Raw genomic sequence first — 20,130 nt, 5'->3', positions numbered from 1 at the left:
CCGTACCACCTTTCATGAGCTCCTTCATTAGCTGATTAGCTGAAAAGGAAAAGAAATGGTTTATGTTCTTTCTTAATTGTTTTTAACTTTTTAATCTAAAATCAGGTCTCTTGATCAAGAGATTTCAATCATTCAAAATTCTAAATAATTATGCACTGAATTCCATTTATCACCAGCCTCTTGGCAACAAAACCAGTTCCTGGTCAGTGCTTTGCTGCTGCCCTGCACAGCACCTGCTCTAGAATTTCTGCAGCTCACAAGGATGAGGTAATTTCTGCCACTGCAATGAAAACAGAGGCTAATGACATTTTTGGAAAGGTGCTTAGATTTAAACAAAAAGAGGAAGATTACATGGCTGTTGTTTCCAGCTGTCCTGGCAAAAGTGCTTTGTTAGCTCAGGTAGGATAGGGTTTATGCTGAAGCTGCTTTTGAGGAAGCAGCACGCTTGCGGCTCCTTGGTTTAAAAGCTACTTTTGCCTTTTTGCTTCAGCTTCCCCTGTGTAAAGAGAAGGTACTACTTCACTGTATCTCTAGGTTAAATTAATTGTCATTTGTATTCTGTGTTGAACATACATACAAAGTACTAGCAGAAATGTTAAAATTTCTGTGCAAAAAAATCCTGGCTATCTCCAGTTGGACATGCAATTACTAAGGCAATAAAACCTTACAAACCCCCAGGGAAACAGGCTAATTCTTTCAAAATTGTAGGGTATAATGTATTTGTTTTAGTGTTGATATCAAATACTTTTATGGTGAACACTCTAGGGGAGTTTATGAATAAAATATTAATTCCTATTGTCTGCAATATTTGGATCTTAGAAATCAATAGGGCATGAGACCATCCATTACATAATGAAGACAAAATTAATATTTGAATGCCTTTTTCCTTCTCAGAAGTATGCATCCTGCATAACCACGGATACAATTTTCTTATTAAAAGATTGTAGTTGTTCAGTGATGGACAGTGTCATGATGTGAAACTAATTAGCCAGTGACCAAAATTAAGGCTAATATTCCCTGATTCTTAAGACCACAGCTTAAGTCACTAGTTGTTTCATTAAGCTTTTCTGTTGAGTTGCAGTACATGTCTTAAAAATGCCTATAATTCATAGATTCCTACATTATATTTTGTTACACAAACTAATACTTTTTAATAAAACCTGCAGACCTACATTTTATATTATAATGTATTTATTTGGAATTACTGCAGTAAATTCAAATGCTGGCAGATGGCCTCATTGCAGTGGAGAGTAGGTCTAAGTCACAAGTACATGAAACTCCAAAATAAGACACCCTAAAGAAGTTTGTGGAATTTTTAATTATATTTTTCTGGTTAGAAGACAAAAAAAACCCAATAAAATATTCATTGTCTCCAACTTCCTGCAATGGTTATAATTTTTCTCATGTTCAATCTGTATATCTGTATTTTGTATTCTTTGGGTCCACATTTGGACACTGTCATCTTGCAAATCAGGTTAGTAAAAGGGTAACACTCACAGTACTTACTAACCACTGTCTGTTTCAGGATGCCTCCTAGAATATTTATTCAAATTCAGCCTTCATTATTTTTAGCTCACTTGGGAAATTATTAGCTTTCATCTGATGCCTCACATATTTATGCTAGAAATAAGAAGATTTCATACTAAGCGTATTAGTATGTTTAACGTCAGAGAGGAAGCCAAGTCATTATGCCAATTCCTATTTTAAAGAGCTTTTAATAGTGATAGCTTTTTCACAAGCAGTCAATAAGGTCCATAAGCAAAATTTAGACAAGTAGCTAAGGACCCTGACTGATATTTCCAAAGATACTGACTCATATTTCCAAAGATACTGAAGCAACTAAAAACACAGACTTGGACAGGCCTCTGCCTAGGACTACCTCTCATTGATTTCGGTGGAAATTAGATACATGACAGTTTTTGAAAAATCTCTCGAGTGTCCATCTGCCTCTTCAGTGCCTAAAAATTGTTGAAAATCTGCCTCATATGCCTTTACAAGCCTCCAAGGTCTCACTGACTTCTCGTGACACTCGTTCTACATTTTGATAGTAGATTAACACTTCTAAACTTTTCGTGTTCAGTCTTTCAGATGTAGCCATCTACCTGCCACAAAATCAAGACCAATTTAGACATTTCAGCAAACACTAAAGTATGAAGAATTGATAATTTTTAATAGTTTGTACCATGAATAGTAGATAAACTTTAAAATTACACTACAAACCTTTCAGGCTGGTTTGAATGAATGTTAAAAATTGAGTTTTTTGGTGTGCATGTACCCTTTTCAAATCAGACATAAGTAGTATCTATTGATTGCTCAAAAGAGCTTCTATTTGCTGTATTTATAATACAGAAGGAAAAATATCAGAAGTTCAGCTGGTAGTTCTTAGGAAAAACAGATGACTAGTTAGAAACCAGTGGGAATCCAGTCAAGGGAAAATATTTGTGGTGCAATGACACTTATGGCCAAAAGACCTAGGAAAATCAATGATCAATGTTTTCTTTAGTAAGCATAGAGAATTCCTCAAATTAACTCACACTATCCTCAGTGCACTGAGCCTAAGCCAATTGAAGTTAACAGATAACTGTGAGTGAGTAACCCTGGACTCTTGATTGTGGATTATGAAGTGAAGAAACTCCTGGACAGGGCTAGCCTGGATTATTAATGTCACTAATGACCCCTTCTTTGCTATCATCTTTTCCCCTTCTTTTTATACTACATATCAGCTTTTCCTAGACAATGTCTCTTTTCTCTGCCATATGAAAATGTAGATACACACTTTTTTATTATATGACATCCTAAAAAAAAAAAAAAAAAGAAAAAAAAAAGCCAGCAAAAGCACTCCCCCTAATTTCATAATTCAAAGATAATTGTTTTGCATTCAAAATCTGTTGCAGGTTATTTGATTTTTGATGGGTGGGGGTTCAAGCCTGATTTATTAAAAATTTGCTCTTTTTCACAGATCTGAGCTTCGCCTCTTTCATATCAGGGTATAAATTTTTATTTTAAAAGAGCAGTGGACAATAAAAATATCACCACTTATGAATTCTGCTCATTTTGTTAGTCTTCATTTTAGTGATAACAGGAAATAATTGTGTTTTATTGCACCAAATCCTACTTCTTTCAAAAACTAATGTAAGATGACTATGTAGCAAAAATTATGGTAGTTGATTTAGCACTATTAGAGTTGAAGAATTTCATTCCATTGTGTGCAGAAAGAAAGCTAAGTGTTAAATTCTACAAAAAATATCTTCCTATTTTTTTGAATGGCCATATTATTTTGACTATTCCACTTCTTTAAATGATTGTATCTTGGGATAGATATATTTTATCCACTGTATCTAATTCCTGAAATAGAGGTGGAACTCTACAAGTGCATGAAAATCAAGCATGTATCTCATAAAGGATCACCCTTCATGACTTAAATGCAGAAGTCAATACATAACTGTGAATTGAGAGAATGCTGTGGCAACATTATCTTCATTTCTACCCTATTATCCTCAAGCCAGAGCAACTGGGAATGGTACAATGCGCAATATTAAGGGTAGGCTGAAATAAACTAAATTGAATATATGTTTTTTCATAGAGAATAAAAATAATCCTTTCTGGGTTTTAGTACTGTACTCTGCTTCAAAGCAATACTTACTGAAAAAGGTTTATCAAGATCTGAACAACCAAAAATACAGTTCCTACCCTCCATAGCTGGTTTGGAAATTTTAAATACTGCACTGCTGTTCCCTGCAAAAGGGTCACTTTAGAGAAGATTGTGGAGTATGGTTATCTTCGAAATGGCTCTGTACTGCTTCTATATCACCTTGGATGAAGGGTCGACTTTGTTCTCTTGATTCAACTTGTTGAACGGATAACAGTTCAGGCAGGTTTTGTCTTACTTCTGTCATATTATTGCTTTTATAGATGAGCTCATTAGATCATCAGCTATTTTCTAAATCTTCAAATTGCCTGAGTATCTCAAAACTGTATGCCATTTATATCAAAGAGTCTTTAACTGTACTTGAGCATCATTCTGTGTTCTTTCTCCATTTCTCATGCACAGTACTCTAACAGAGAAAATGTTTCTTTAATGTTGTATTATATTTAGAGGTCACTCTAGGTTTTAAATATTATTGTTGTCTCAATTTCTTAAAAAGATCCTTGCTGGACCACATATGTCCATAGGAATAGAAATGAGGCCATGGGAACAGCAGTGTGAAAAAATGCTTCATTATTTGCTCATGGATGAGGGTACCTTGTCTAATTAGGCAGTAATAAAACATGAAGGAGTGTTACTTAGTGTGGCATGTAAGAGTATATTCTATCTATTGTATCAAAAAAAGAAGATAGATGAATGTTTCCTCCTACTTTTACTGAGTGCTTTCTCCAACAGGATTCACACTTGGTCAGACTAAGGCCAGGGAGTTTGTAAAGGCCAAAGGAGCAGCTGTAACTGGTTTTACTACATAAGGCATGCTCTGTGTCTTTGCTTAACTGTATCATACCATGAGCTAAAAGAAGCTTGGATTTGCTTTGATCTGAAATGTACTGTGCATGTGCGCATGCTTATCTCCACACTGAAGTTCACTGTATGGTTTTAAATAGATTCATCCCATCAAAATTTAGGCTCTTAGTGAAGTGTCCTTTACTCAGTTGACTTAACTAACTTACGGGTACAATTACCGTAGCTTCCCTGCTTAGTTTAGTGGAGAAGAATATCCTATTAGATATTTAGTACTCTAATGAGAGCTGTGCAAGTTTCTTACTCCTCTCACTCACTGTAGTAAGCTTGAGTAGTCTCTTAACTCAAATACCTCATTTAAATTCACCAAAGTAAAAGGAATTACTCTGAACCAGAATCTCCTTGTGTATATTAGATCGTATGTGGGTAAATGAAAATGATGTTTGTTACAGACTGTCTGTCTAGAAAAAACTGAATTTAAAAGACTTCTGTCTGAAAAGAGGTGAAAGGAACCTTACAGTTAACAATATAAAACATAAATGAGAGCTTTTTAATACATCTATCCTTTTCTATATGACTTGTGAAGGGATAATATCACCTATTCTTTTCACACCTCTATACCTCTATCCTCCCTTGAAAAAAAAACAAAAAACATCAGTAAAGAGTACTTTGATATTACTGAATTCCGAAATATAAGTAGGGTCATAATGCAAATTATTACAGTAACACCTCTGTTTTTATTCAATGCCCACTGTTTTAGAGTAAAATGCCCGAAACAATTAGAAAAACAGAAGCGTTCTAAAGGCAAATATGTATAGTTTTGCGTTTAATGTTAGCTATATATTTCAGGAATAAACATGGCTTTTATTCAGGACATGTATTTGCCAATAATGCAACTGATTAAACTAGGAAAATTAGACATACTATCAGTAGCTTGCTCCCAAATTACACAAGAAGAAATTAGATACATTTTCAGTAGCTTGCTCTCAAATCTCTTCAGTCTATGAGTCACCAGATTCTTCCTGCCAAACTAAATATGTCTGTGAAAGGCTGGAAACTTTAATGGAAAGAAACATAAAACTTGAAATACGTAGGAAAAACTAAGTTTTTTCATGGAAGACCTGTTGACTAGTAATTCAGGAATTCAGGGGATGTAGAAACAAATTATTACATCTTACTTGTCTACAGAAGCTTCAAGGTAGGAAACGTATTCAGTTTAAACCTGCTGTGTTAACCTAAAATAGATGTCCTTACTAGCTTCGATGTAACCTAAAGTAACCAATAAAGACTTACAAAAAGAAGTTGTAAAAATTTCAGTATAACAGTAGAAGCTCTTATCCAGTCATTTTGACGGGGCTGAACTAAAAGAAACATTCAGTATTGTTAATGTAAGTCTGAAAAATAAAAAAATAAAAAAAAATTACAGAATCACTGAATCAACTAAGTTGGAAAAGACCTTTAAGATCATCAAGCTCAACCGTTCCCCCAGCACGGCCAAGCCCACCGCTAAACCATGTGATTAAGGACCTTGTCTGCATGGTTTTTGAGTACTTCCAGGAACAGTGATTCCACCACTTCCGTGAGCAGCCTGTTGCAACACCTGGTCACCCTCCCGGTGAAGAAATTTTTCCTAATATCCAGTCTAAACCTTCCCTGGTGCAGCTTGAGGCTGTTACCTTTTGTCCTATCACTTGTTGCTTGGGAGAATAGATTAGCCACCTTCTCGCACTATAAATTCAATAAATCCTTCTATTGTAAACTGAATTTGTTATGCATAGTTTTGATGGCTGTGTTGTACTAATTAGGAATGTACTGATCTTTTCAAATCCTCAATCATAACATGTTCTCTACCATTTTCTCCACAACACTTACACTTTCTCTATCTTTGCATAAGCAATACATTTGCAAATATTCTTTAGAACTTGTGAAATGCAGAGTGTGTGTGCATAATTTAAGCTTTTATCTGTTGCCTTAGTAGGATACGGCTGTTAATTAATATTATTTTGAAGTCAGAACAATTTTCAGTAGTGTTTACTTTCCTTAGAAGTTGCTGTTTACAGGAGCTGAGGGTGTTACGTAAGTGCTTTCTTGTTTGGAGATAGAAATACTTAATAAGTATTGCTAGAATATTTATTTTCAGAAAGAAAACAGTTTGTTCACTAAGCTGGTCTGAGCCAACCCCTTCCTTTTTCTGCATACTCAGCCTTGTGGAAATTTCTGCCTAACACACAAAGACAAAAACACTATAAACAAATAGTTCTGTATCAAAAATAACCATACAATTTCAGGTTTGGGTGTAAGCCATAATTTCCTAATAGAAGTGTTTCAACAAGACACTCTATTTCTTCTTCCACTCTGTTATGAACACATAGGGAAGCAGAAGGGTTTGATCTCTGAAGACATTCTCTTACTCTAGAACAGTCATATTACATAGATGGGAAAACTGCAATCACAGTTGAATTTCTAAAGTGAGATGAGAAATATATGAATATGCTGCAGACTTAGGAAAAAAAAACCCAAAAAAAACAAACAAACCATGAGCCCTAAATTGTTTCTTTGATAAAAGGAAGCTATTCCAGTTTTCACTAGCAAACAGTTTAACATTAGGTAAATAAACAACTTCCAGTCTTTCTTGTAAGATTAAGAACACTGAAAACATTAAACTTGACTGCACATGGGATTCAAACAGAAAATACAGCAAGTATTTCAGACTTGCTTTCCAAACCAATTTACAAGGAATTGACATTGGAAAGGCAATCAGGAATTTAACCTAAAAGTTTCATAGATAAAACTGACAAGAGAAGCACGCCTATGTAATTTGTCTAATACTTAAAGAAGTCTGAAAAGAACTTTGACTTTACTTGCTCTAATAAAGTAAGAAAAGCAATTTATTCCGTTATTCTGAAAGTTATGTGTTAAACAGTGCCTAAGGTACAGCCTTTTGGTTGAAATCGGCATTTAGTATTTAACAGGATTCAATTTTAAAACCTTTTTTTACAGTGACAATACAAAATTTTCTATAATTCAGAGTGACTATCTGGTCAGTATACACTATGCCTCTTCAAAGGCTATGGGTTTGTTAAAATTCTTGTTCTCACAACCTCATTCACTGATGCAAACATGAAATATGCCTGTCATTACTGACCCATTAGACCCAGTACTTGGATATATCTTGCATAGTGATTTTGCATTAAATGTACCACAAAGAAAGTATGAAGAAATGGCTTTTTCTTTGTTCTGACATGGAAGTTCCTGTGGTTATTACCAGAGATAAATTTAGCATAAATTCTTCAATAAGTATACATTTGTGGTATTTCTTTTGTCTTGATTTCTAGACTGAGAAATTACTTAACTGTTGGTTACCCCTTTCATCCATTGTCATATATTTTAAACAGTAAGCTTGTATCATAGGGAAATATTGACATTTGGGTATGGTCTAATAAACAAGCTCAGATCTATCCTTTTTTTTTTTTTTAGTGGAGTTCTGAAATGAAAAAAAGAAAATGGCTTTAAGTCTCTGATTTTCAGTAATGTGAGAGGGTTTGAAACATGCATAAGAGCTAAAGTGCTGAATAATCTCTAGAGAAATGGCTGTATGAACTTCCTTCTTTGAATGAGCACTTTGTATAGATTGCCCTAGATGCTCAAGTAGTTAAGGCAAAAGTTTTTAATTAAGAGACTGTGGGTTCTGCTAAACTGAGTCATTTGCTTTACAACTCTTGCTGCTGTTGATCAAATGCATTATTAATACCAGAACAAATGAAGAGGTCCATATGCAAAGGTTTTGGCCAGTTGCATGAAGCCTGTGCCAGAGTTGAAGTCAGGGTTTTTCTTGGTATTTAAGATTCAGTGGAAAAGTAAGAGGGGCAGCTATGCCAAGAATTAATGCTGATCTTGCCAAGTGCTTCTCTGAGTGACTTTATCCAACATGAGACTAAACAATGTATTAAATACACATACAGCAGTTAGGGAATCAAATGTCAAATAACAGCTTTCTGCTATTTGAGACCAAATTTGAAATTTGGTCTAGTGCATAAATAAAGGCAAACAACATTAAAGAGCATTTTCATCTCTAACATCTAACAGCTAATAGGGACACATTTAAATTAAACTTACAGAGAAACTGTACTTATTTGGTTTTGGTAGTAGCCACTTTTTGCAGAGATGTTTCTGCTGAAATTTTGATCAATGATTTATTTCCAATCGCCTTATTAAAATTACCATTACTACTACAGTCACTCTTAATGAAAAGGTTGAAAAATTATTACATCCTTGGTGACCTGAGAACTAGCTGTAGAGGAGTCCTGTTTGCAGAGTCTAAATTTAGTGTGTTTTAGAGGCTAAATCCTCCCAGACTCAGTGTGACCCATAGAGAAAGAAGGCAGAATATCTCCCTCTGTTATTACAGAGCTAACTTAAGAAGATTAAACTCACTAAACTAAGGTTAGTCTTTATGAAAATTCCCTAGCCTTACTTAATGAGGTAAAAATGGACAAAATTCTTTGAAAGACTGGCTTATTTTAAGAATTTCTTCAATGATTACCACCAATGGCAAAAAAAGCACACACCAAACTCAGGTATCGTTTATTTATCTATACAGTGATAGCATTCCAGAAGCCAGAGCTGTTCTTTTTCTTACAGAGGTATATCAATAACTGTGCTTATAGTTCTGGTTTCCTGAGCCCTGACCCTGCATACTTGGCTAAAGCACATTTTAGCTCATTTCTAGGTTAGCTTTCTTGTAAGAAGAATCTGGGGGTAAAGGAATACACTCAAATCTTCAGTGGATACAGGATTTGGACATGAATGGGGCATGTAGCCAGACCAAGGAACTTAAAAACACTGTTGGATCTTGCTGTGTGAACATAGCCAAGATGACCAGCATTTGTTTGCAGAGATTTGTAAGATTGTCACTGACACCACAGGCTGTGTGTGTCCATGGCAGTTTTTCAGCTTGCCTCTCCTGGGCTTGTAACGTTAACAATCCTTTCAATCAGGGACACAGAGAGCTAATGACTCATAGCTCCTACAGGTATGGAGCAGTTAAAGAACTGAGTGTCATGCCATCTCTTGTAATTACCTTGATAGGTTTGACAGGCATAGAAACTTTAATAGCATCTTAAAAGCAGACTTCCTGAAGTAAACAAGAAGCTATTAAAGATAAATGGAAGAAACAAGCAGTAATTTCCTAACACTATGCCGTTTATTTCCTGCTTTGAAAGGCATGAAATCCTCCATATATACCTTAGTTCTACAAAGCAATGAGATTCGATGACAGTTCTGAATACCAAAAACTATGTTCACTGTCTTATCCTAATTTTCTGATGATTATATATTTTCTGGCGATGTGTGTGTTTGGCTTTTTTTTGGGGTTGTTTGTAGATTACTCAAAAAGCCAACAAAAATATCAAAACAAACCAACCAAACAAACAAACTAAAATTCCTGTGATAAGACAAGACTATTTCAAAGAAAACTCCCTCCCTCCTGGGCTATTGCTTCTGTAAGTTTCCTGTAACATGCACTTTCAGTTTTTCTAACATCCTCTGCCCTCAGCATTGTTTTGTAATAGCAGTGGCATGGTAGAGCTTTCTAGGCATTCAAATGAACATAGCAGACATCTCACTATGCTCCATGGCTGTTGAATCCAGAGGTTTTGAGACCAGAGAAGCATTAATTGAGGAAAGTTGTGTAGCCACTTGTGTAGCTCTGGCCAGACTCTCTCTTGGCTTCTTCTGACAGAAGCTAACACACAGGAACTAGAGTGGCACAACTTTTGCTAGAAAGATGTTACTGGATAAAAGATGGCAACACCCTGCTCTTCAATGGTGAATCATGTGGGAGAAAAAGCTGTCCAACAAGTAGCCAGTGTTGGCTGTGGTTACATGTGACTAAAGGAAAAAGCAGATGGTCCATTTTGGGATTTCTACAATGTTCTCCCCTAAAAAACTTGGAGAAATGCTCCTTGCCAGTCTACCTCATGAAGAAAGCGAGTGGTAGAAACCACATTTGACTTCCTCTTGAAGTCAATACTTTTATTTCTGTGTGGTAAGCAGCTGGGACATCTCTCCAGAAGCTGTAAAGAATATCCTTTTATACCTAGGAACTTGGGCAGACTATAGAAAGGAAATTTTTTTCTTCCAGTCCTAGCCATAGATATAGCCTTGTGGTTGTGGAGTACAGAGTTTCAACAGAAAGTAACTCAATTATTTCTATATTCATTTCCACCCACAACTCCCAAGGAATAGTTCAGAAGCTTTGACCTTGAATCTGAACCAGGATTTCCACCTCAGCTGAAAGGTATTCTTTATATTTGTAGTCTCTAGTGAAATACAGACTGATGGAAGAAAAACCTTCCCTCAAAGCTATTTCCTGTGCAAGTTAAAGGCAAGTGTTACTGTTCATTACATTTTGTATAAAGGAACCAGACTATGAGAATACAAAGCTTAAGATACAATTTAAACTGACATCCTCTTCACAATGAAAGAAAAAATTTCAGTGGTTTTTTACTTCTGCAAATTATGTGGGATTCTTAAAGTCCCAAGAAAGGAGCAACATTTTTAACTTCCAATAATATGCTACATTCTGTAATGCATTTAATATGAGGATCTCAAGTTGTTTTACCAATGTTACTGGACTTACTTTTCTACAGTTCTGTATTTTAAATTAACACTATCAAATAAGAGGGAGAAGGCTAAGAAGATTAAATTGCTGCCTCATGAATCAGAAATAGGCATGTAGAGGACACACATTTCTTAACATCCAAGGGCCACATATCAACTTCATAAAATTGCTGTTGAATATTTCAGTTGTAATCTGTTGATTACAGTCAAGTAATCAACAGTGCAAGACTTTCCCAACACAGGGTGGTCATTCATTAGTAAAACCTTCCACAGTCTTCCATACAAAACAAGGTAGACCTTTATGGTGTCAACAGTTACATTATTTCATGTGAAAACTCTGAATGTAAGAAAACAATAAACTAGAGAGAAATTCTTTGCTGACAGCAGATAAAACTCAAGATTTCAGGGGTAAAGATCTTCAAAACTTTAGAAACCTATCCTGGTATTTTAAAGTAAGGGTGATTAGGCTTAGGGAATATAGAGATTTGAAACAGATCATGCAAACTTACAATAGCTGACATAGATTGAAAAAGGAGTTATTGCTGATTATTAGCACTTCACACGTCCTCTTACCTTGAGGACCACAAAGAGTACATGTAACAGTAGGTCTGATTGATTGCTTGGCAGTAAAAACCATTCTTGTAAGCAAGCGTGATAGTTTTCTGAACAAGCAGCAAACATTTTGCTAGGAGAGGCATGACTGGGAAAATGCCTTTGGATACATGCACAGTAAAAACCAATTGTTGTGCTGTTCTAAGGATGAAGTATATTGTCTCATTGTTTTCTGGTGCAGAAACAGGAGGGGGAGATGAAAGTCTTCCTTTGCATTTCTTCCAGCCACACAGAGAAAGTGTTTGTATGACTCAAATGGCCCTCAAGTGTAACTCAGCTACTGATAAATATAAAGGATTTGGGTGTTTAAATGAACACATAAAGAGTTGGTAGAAAAAAATAAATTCCTTTATGAGGGATTTAACTGTTTTTAACGTTATGTTTAGCACCAGAATGCTAAGTTAAACACAACCTAAACTAGATGCTCATGAATGATAGCTAAATTGTTAAATACAGAAGAGTTCTTCAGTGAATCACTTTGCATATATAAAAAGTAGGCTGCCAGTTTCAAAGTTAAACCTTAATAGAAAGTGCCAAGAAGACAGTGGAAATGTCTGCAGCTTGTATGTTGAGAAAATCAGTATTTTCTGTAAATGAAAGTTGTGAGAATCTGGATTTATATTTTTATCTCAAACAAGGAGGAAAATATCAAAAGCAAATATCCTATTAATAGAAATTAATAAGAATGGGGTGGGTAAGATCAGAAAAACAAACATGATACCTTAGAAGGCAGGAAGTATTAGGATAAAATGAGGATTACATAAAAAAAAAAGAAAATAAAATAAAATAGCTAGACCTTAGAAAGACTATAGGAATAAACAAACCCCCCCCCCAAAAAAAAAACAAACCCAGAAATCACCAAACAAAAAACCTTTAGTCAATTTCTTGTCTTTATAGCCTAACCACCCCATATTTCCTTTTCTTAGTTATATTCTTGTTTAGAACAGTAACTGAGGCCCAGAAGGAGAAGTAACTTCAGACAAGAACTTCATACAAGCACATAATATAATTAGGAGTAAACACTAGCTTCAGAGGCTCTAAAAGCACAAATTTTTGCATGTTTTGAATAAACATATTAAGGACTGAATTAAGAATTAATACATTCCTAGCTAAAAGTTTCATTAATTTTATGTTATTTGAATGGCAAATAGCTGAAAATTAGAAATAGATTTCTGTTGTTTAGAAGGTGTGTAGTTCTCAATCTTGACAGCACTTGCAAGATGCTAAGATAAAAGAGTTACTTTTCTAAATACTCCAGCATTGCACACTCTAAAACACAGCAAAGGACAATTATTGTGCTGTTCAAAGTGTAGGTCTTCCGCCACAAAATAATTTGAGTAGTAATATATACACACTGTTGAAGACTTAATTTTGTCTATTGACTGTGCTGGTGTTAGTTTTTATTGTCTCACCATGCATGGGTTTCCCTTCACCTGGACTTAACCGGTCACTGAAGATTTTGGCATCTCCAAGACAGAGGATACTAGTCAAACTTGGAGCTTGGTCTGATCATTTCTAAACTTGTAGAGTAGCTGCACACTCCAATGTATTACATGGCAAAGGTAGCAGTTGAATGAAAGAAAGGGTTGACTTACTGAAGTAAAACCCTCTGTCTCCACACACAAACTGAAGAGCATCAACTAGCTCAGCACCACAGAGTGTTTCTGGGCCAGCAGCAGCAGAACTGGTTAAGGTAAGCAAACACAGGCCAAGGTAGAAGAAATGGATGTAGGACACAGTGTGCATCTTCACCTGCCAAGGAAGCAAAAGCAGTGTCAGAATTTCCCAACAGAGCCTTAAAGAGAATGCTTGCTGCAGCCTTGTGAGTTCAGAATGCATATGTACTATAATTTGTTAGACAATAAACACAGTATCAGGAAATGCCTCACCCTACTTTTGCAACTGTCCACATATTCTAGTCCGTGTAGTTTGTAAGCAGATTATTTCCTCTGGTGAATATTCTTGGTTCACATTCACACACAGTTAGAACACCTTGTAATAACTATGATTTATGGTTGCTTCTGCAAAAGGATGGGATGGAAGAGTGCAATAGACAGACAAAGGGAAGCCCAGAATTATGAGTAAGGAAGACTAAGCAACATTGAATTATTTTGTCTCAGACCAGATAGGCTAAGAGAGAATATGACAGTTGCTTGCCAAGGTACTGTGGAAGATGGAGGTGGCATATGACAGAGAAAAGCTATTTAAACTAAAGAGCGAGCACTGGCACAAGAATAAATGGTTATAAACAGGGTGGAAGGAAATTTGGCCCAGTATGAAGGGGGTTCGTAATTAGTTCTCCGTGGTTCTCCAGCCACCTTAAAAATGGGAATATCAGGAAAAAAGCAAAAGTTTCAAGGTAGCCTCTGCCAGAGTTACAGAAGAGTTGATGTGGGATCTTCCATAATAGGGGACCACATTCCACAATTCTCAGAATCCTCTGTTACTAGCAAATTAACATTTGGAAGCATTCAGGAAATTAAGAGAAGCACTAGTTGGAATGTTTGTATTTTAACTTGATGGAAGCAGCTATACTTTCACTGACCTCCATTATATCCTCTTAGGTTTGGGGTGTGAGGTATACACAGATGTGATAATTCTTTCCTCATTTACATTTGGTTACAAACTATCTTTTTCCTGGTCTTTTGATTAAAGAAGTGCCAGTCCTCAATGGGTGTAAATTTGCACCGTTCTTCTTACATCAGTTTATATCCACCAAAGGTCATACCTAACACGTGAAAGAGAACATTATTTATTTTAAAGACCAGGAAAAGCTAATTATATTTAGTAGCAGGACAGTGAAGATTTGCTTAATGCATGTTCTAAACTGATTTAGATGACTTGCCAAAAATGCTAGCTTTGAAAGGTGTAAATTCTATTTTCTTTCTAGGTTAACACTAGTAGTGCAGTCAGGTAAGAAGTTACAAACCTTTCATGCATGCACAGTTAACCTTGACTTAAAAGTGCTTTGTGTTACAAGACTAGTGTAAAGTAATTGGAGTAAAATGATTAATCTTCCCTAAAGTTTCTTTCAGGGTTTAAGGGACCATTTAATATTATTATTTTCACTGAACTCTTGAAAAACCGATGAAATAATCTGTAGTCTGCTCATATGGGATCTGACCTAGTGGGTTATTGAGCCTTCTCTAGTTAACAATTTTTAAGAGTTCTTATTTTCTTGGCAAAGGATCTTAGTACTTTGCTGGATGAGTCCCCTATTTCAACCTAAGTCAAAGCTGAATAAGAGACAAATCTGTAAGTAAGAGAATTTATCCCACTTTTTTTCCTGATATTTCCACTGTGACAATAATGAACAAATCTAAATCCCATGATATAGCATAAAAAGAAAGAATAATCATTTTCCCATTCACAAGAGTCTATAGCCAACTTTACCGTGTACAAACCAACAAGGTTTAATGCATGGGCATGACTTCAATGAGAGATGGAGGAAGATCGGGTTACAAATGAATGACAATGACTCAAGGCATTATTTCCTGTAATGATTCCATACCTCAGCAGCATCAATCTCTTTTTACCCTTGCCGTATTTTTGAATTTCTAAGATAAATGTAATGCACCTGCACTTTAAGATGGTTCCCTGTTCTGAGGAGGTAGAGCAGAAAGCTGTTCAGCACATGCCTCAGAAGGCTGGAAGACATTACAAATACAAGAACATTATGTATTTAACACTTTGTTCTTGTAGAACATTTGGGCCAGAAATAAACATAAATCTTAGATATTTAACAATTTTGTATTTTTCAAGACTTTTCAGCTGGCTTGCATTTTCAGATAAATATCAGCACTGAACTACAACAAAACATATTATCTACTGTTTTTCCTTTAGTGGAAGCCAAGAAGGCTGCACAGTATAAACCACAGAGAATTTCTAACTTTATCTCCAAATTTAACAACAGTCAAGAACTTTCAAGCAAGTAAAAGCTCTGGGGAAAAGAAAAAAGACTCACATGTTTCTAGGGTTCAATCAATTATTTGTTAAATTGAGTGCTGTTTCATCAAAACTAAATCCAGAACATAGTTTAAAACTTTAACTTTACTTCAGCATTTTAATTAAACATAACATTAGTCGATTCAATATGTTTGTGATAAAATCAAAGTTCCCATTTATGTCTGAGGGGAATATTCTTAAGAAAATACAAAGTTGTAATCCAATTTTGCTTCAGGTTCTTTACAAACAGGCAGGGTGCTTGCAATGTCCCAGATTTGACTAGAAAGTTGAGAGCTTAAAAGAAAACGCTTTGGCATGTGGGTGGGGTTTATAGAAGCATCTAATTACATTTGGAAATTGAATACAGGTTCAGGATGAGCCTAGTTAAGCACTTCTTTCAGTTGCATAGAATGACTGACCATATTTTCACAGCTGGAATTTCCTCTTTTTTTTTAGTAAAATAACCAGCTTTTGCTGCATTCCACTTTTAATAGTCCAGAAGAGTGGCACCAGAGAGGAATGTCATATACGAATACTCCACATCTCTTTTATTTCTTATTTGTCCTATATAAGTCCTCTTTGGCTAACAAACTATCAGTTGGCACAAGTTGTGCACAAGAATTCTTCACATCCTTGGTCATTTTAATAACATATAAGAACATCCACAATAATTATAAATATCTCAAAGGGGGAACATTCTTATGGATAGTATATGCTATAGGTAAAAAATCAGGAGTTATATTCAAAATTACATTTTGCTATATAGAGGTGGGACCTGTTAACCAAACCATAGTAGAAGTGTGTAATTAGTATGTAGTAACAGTATTCATTAGTAATTGTTATACAAATAAAGCATAGATATACTTTAGAATGGATCAAGATCTAAATACTGCTAAATGATTAAACTATCTGGGCTACTTCCTAAGCTAAATCAATATGTTCTATTGATTCCAAGGAAGCTTGGCAGGATGTGCCAGCTGAGGAGCTAGCACATTACTTTTATGCCTCTTAGTGCCTTGCACAGCACTTACTTAAAAAAACCCCATCTTTCAAGTATATTGGAAGGGGTGCCCATTTGTACATTAAGAGAATGGCTTCATCCATAGCAATTACAAACCTGGTGTTTTGAATCACATTAAGGAATGAGCTGTGTTTTAAATATAAGACACTAAAAATAAATAAAAAAAAAAAAATAAATTAGGCCCTAAACAATTAAAACAGGAGAATTCTGTCAGCTGCATAAGTGTCCTTGCAAAATATTAAAGAAAAAAGTTCTTGAAAGGTATAAATTTGCTGATAATGGAAAGTTGAAATAGGGCCAATTGACAGAAACAGAGGTCAGTGCACCTACTGAAGCCAAATTCACTTAAAGACAGCTTATATTAATGTGTAGAAATTACAGGGTCATAACATGAAACTTCACATGCAAACTTTCCTGAAACAGCCCTCCCTAGAAGGGAAAACTTGGAGATGAACATGTAGGGCAATTTCCATTTTCTTTATGTACAATTGCTTAAGCTATACAAATATGCAAGGTCAGCAAGAGTCGCAGCTGGTTTCTAATGTAGAAAACAAACTGAACTTCACATTTACTTTTTATTTATGAAAGCAAAAAGCAAGTAAATGCTACAGTGCTGCCAGAAAATTGCTGCAGTGACAACATCCCTTAAAAGTTTCCCTGTGAAAGCCTGAACATTTCATCTATCATTATGTATAATAAAACTGCAGAAACTTAACATGTGAATAATACCTTTTTCCTATAAAACCCTGCACCTGCAGAAAATAGCTAAAAGTTCTTGTTTTCAGAAGCATTAATTAACAGTATAGACAATGATGTAATTGACCTCTTAATAATGACATAACTGAAATATTGCAAAGTTGTCTCAATAGAGGTGAAAATCAAGACATGTATCTGCAATAGTTTACCCTTACAGTTATCTATGTAATTGCAACTATTACATACAGCCATTTTCCAGATCACATAAAATTGCATGTTCAGCAATTTATAAATAATTCTCAGTTCTAAAATTATGTTATTGAAAAGTGCACAATCCTCTTCAAACCAGAAGCAGACAATACACAGTAATATAAAACTAAAAAATTATTTGAAATAGTAATAAAGATTTACCTTCAAGAAATCACACAAGCAGCACTTAACTAATTGTGTTGAAAGACTGTTGATTTTTTCCATTGCTTCTTAAAAGTGCAAAGTCTGGAAATGAATTTGTTAGCAGTAATGATGAGAAAAAAGAAATCCAGAGAGATGTGAGATGTTGAGAGCAATGTCACATTTCAATATTGAGGACTTTATTCCATTGCGCAGGCTCTATCTGCTCTGATTTTAGCAGTGACAGTGAGATTTAGCAAACAGAAGAGGGATTTAGAGAAAATCCTCACATTTATCTACATTACACAGACACTGTAGACAGGAAACAGCTGGGGGAGCATTTGCCTTCTCTCTCTCTCCCTCTTCTGGCAAAGTTACCGAGTAAGGACTTTTTTGGGCATGGTGACAAATAACATCATACCTTTGCATTTTAAAACTAGAGCACAGAAGCATATTTTTTTCCCTTTAAAAGAATGTGAATTAGTGACTGAGGGGTTAGCAGACAGAAAAAAAGCTTGTGCTGCCATGAAAAATAAGTAAATGTATTCCGGTGAAGTATCAGATAGCTATGTTTGCATTTGTAGTTATGTGTGTGTGTCTGCATTTTAAATAAGTAAAAGCTTATATATGTAAGGGCATTGTTTTTATATATGCATACCTTTATATCATGTACTCATTTTCTTTATGCACAGAGGCACAGGTATTTTATTTGTATAGTATAGAAAGGCAGTCCGTTGTATACTTTCTTCTTAATACATCTTTACATTATTAAACTTGGCAAGCTTATATGCTGAGTAACAATTAAAACCTCCAACTCTCAGTGCTATTAACCCTAAAATAACAGTTTGCAATTTGCTAAAAATAACAGAATTGTTGAGCACTACTTGTAAATAGGGAAAAATAGCTCTGTGATCTTTTCACAACCACACAGAAGACATATTATTTCCTAGAATTTACAGTGCTATGAATACAGTAGCACAAGTAGCCCAGTCTGGGGGGCTTCCACGACATTTATGGTAAATGTGCTGTTGTAATTATAAAGTGATTTTCTCCCCTTTTAGTAGTAATCTGCATAATTACTCTTGATAACAATTTAAATTACACTGGGAAGGAGAGAATTCAACTTTCTTACTTCTGCAATACCTAACTTTTGCCTTTTTATTTTTTCCTCAATTATGAGTATATTATAAATAACACCAGCTGGCCAGCAACATGCTCTCACGGGTTATGATGTCATTCAAATCCCTCAACTGTGTTAGTGGCTTGCAATGTGCTCCAAGCCAGCTGTTTTTCTATTTATAATGTATGCTTGCATTTCAATAGTTGGCTATTAAGAATAAAGTTGCGATGCTGTTTTATAGATATAATTTGTACTTGTTATCCTTTGGTTTTGGAAGATGGCATTTGAAAGTTGAGGAATAAACAAGACTGTAGCTCCAGAGACCAAATACCTGTCACAAACAGTGCATGCTTTCTGTAAGAGCTGTTTCAGAACATTGCATTTTGTCCCTGTCCCCTACCACATGAGCGTTGCATGCTGAGGCGCTAGCTCTACTTTATTATTGAAAATAACAATTGAGATCATTTTGGCCCAGGTCCCTTCCCAGTTTTCAGATCCACCTTGAACTGTATGGTGCTTGCCAGGCAGAAAGGACGCATTTAGTTTTTTGTATCCTCTATGAATGGCTAATACTCTGCTCTGTGTAGTTTTAAATGCTGTACATTTAGATAAGCTGATTAATCTTTGGAAAGGATTTCTTCTAATGTAGCATAATAGCAGAATCACTGGGGCTTTGAGGCAGGTTGGTTTAGTTCAGATAATACCAATATTTCAAGTACTCTAATACACCTTTCTACTGTAGGTACTGTATTTTAATATTCTGGTCAGTTTTATTCTTCCCTCTGTATTTCAGAGGTCATTGAATAGTGGAACCATTCTATACATAGCTTGACATAGCCTGCTGCAACTTGTCGCACATGTATCCCTGATTTCACCAGCCTAATAGAAGAATGTGGGAAGACAAATTATCAAAGATCTGATATTCTTTATTTTTTACTTTCACAGTACTACAGATGGGTGCACATACTTTCTCTTCCTAAATAACAGAAGGAATCCACTCATTCATCGCTTCCCCTCTGCCTGAGCTTCAAACCCTCATTTCACTCCTCACTGCTTGATTTCTCCCAGGTTTCCCCAGGCCTGTCTTGATCATGACAGCAGCATGCAGTAGAAGATGCAAACTTTAGTGTTCAGGCTAGCTAGCCAGTGAATCATGGTGTCTCTACACAACTGCTAATAATTTTTCTTTCCATGGATTATTTCCATTCTGAACACCTACCCTCATTCCACCCGACCAGCCGAAGTCTCTGATGCCTAAGTCTCTGATGCATTTCA

At 35.5% G+C, this 20,130-nt stretch overlaps 1 protein-coding gene across 1 annotated transcript in view; it reads right to left on the bottom strand.

Annotated features, from left to right (window-relative positions):
* Positions 1–17,981, bottom strand: part of IGF1 (insulin like growth factor 1) — a 48,725-nt gene extending 30,744 nt beyond the window's left edge. Inside the window, exons 1-2 of the mRNA XM_065665131.1 lie at positions 17,757–17,981; positions 13,279–13,435 (exon numbers count right to left, since the gene is read on the bottom strand). Coding sequence (XP_065521203.1) covers positions 13,279–13,435; positions 17,757–17,819 — 220 coding nt within the window. The 5' untranslated portion in view covers positions 17,820–17,981. The remainder of the gene's footprint in view (positions 1–13,278; positions 13,436–17,756) is intronic.
* Between the last annotated feature and the right edge of the window lie 2,149 nt (positions 17,982–20,130).

Source organism: Lathamus discolor, chromosome 1 (assembly GCF_037157495.1).
Source record: "Lathamus discolor isolate bLatDis1 chromosome 1, bLatDis1.hap1, whole genome shotgun sequence".
Taxonomy (NCBI): Eukaryota; Metazoa; Chordata; class Aves; order Psittaciformes; family Psittacidae; genus Lathamus; species Lathamus discolor.
This window is presented reverse-complemented; position numbering and strand designations above follow the sequence as displayed.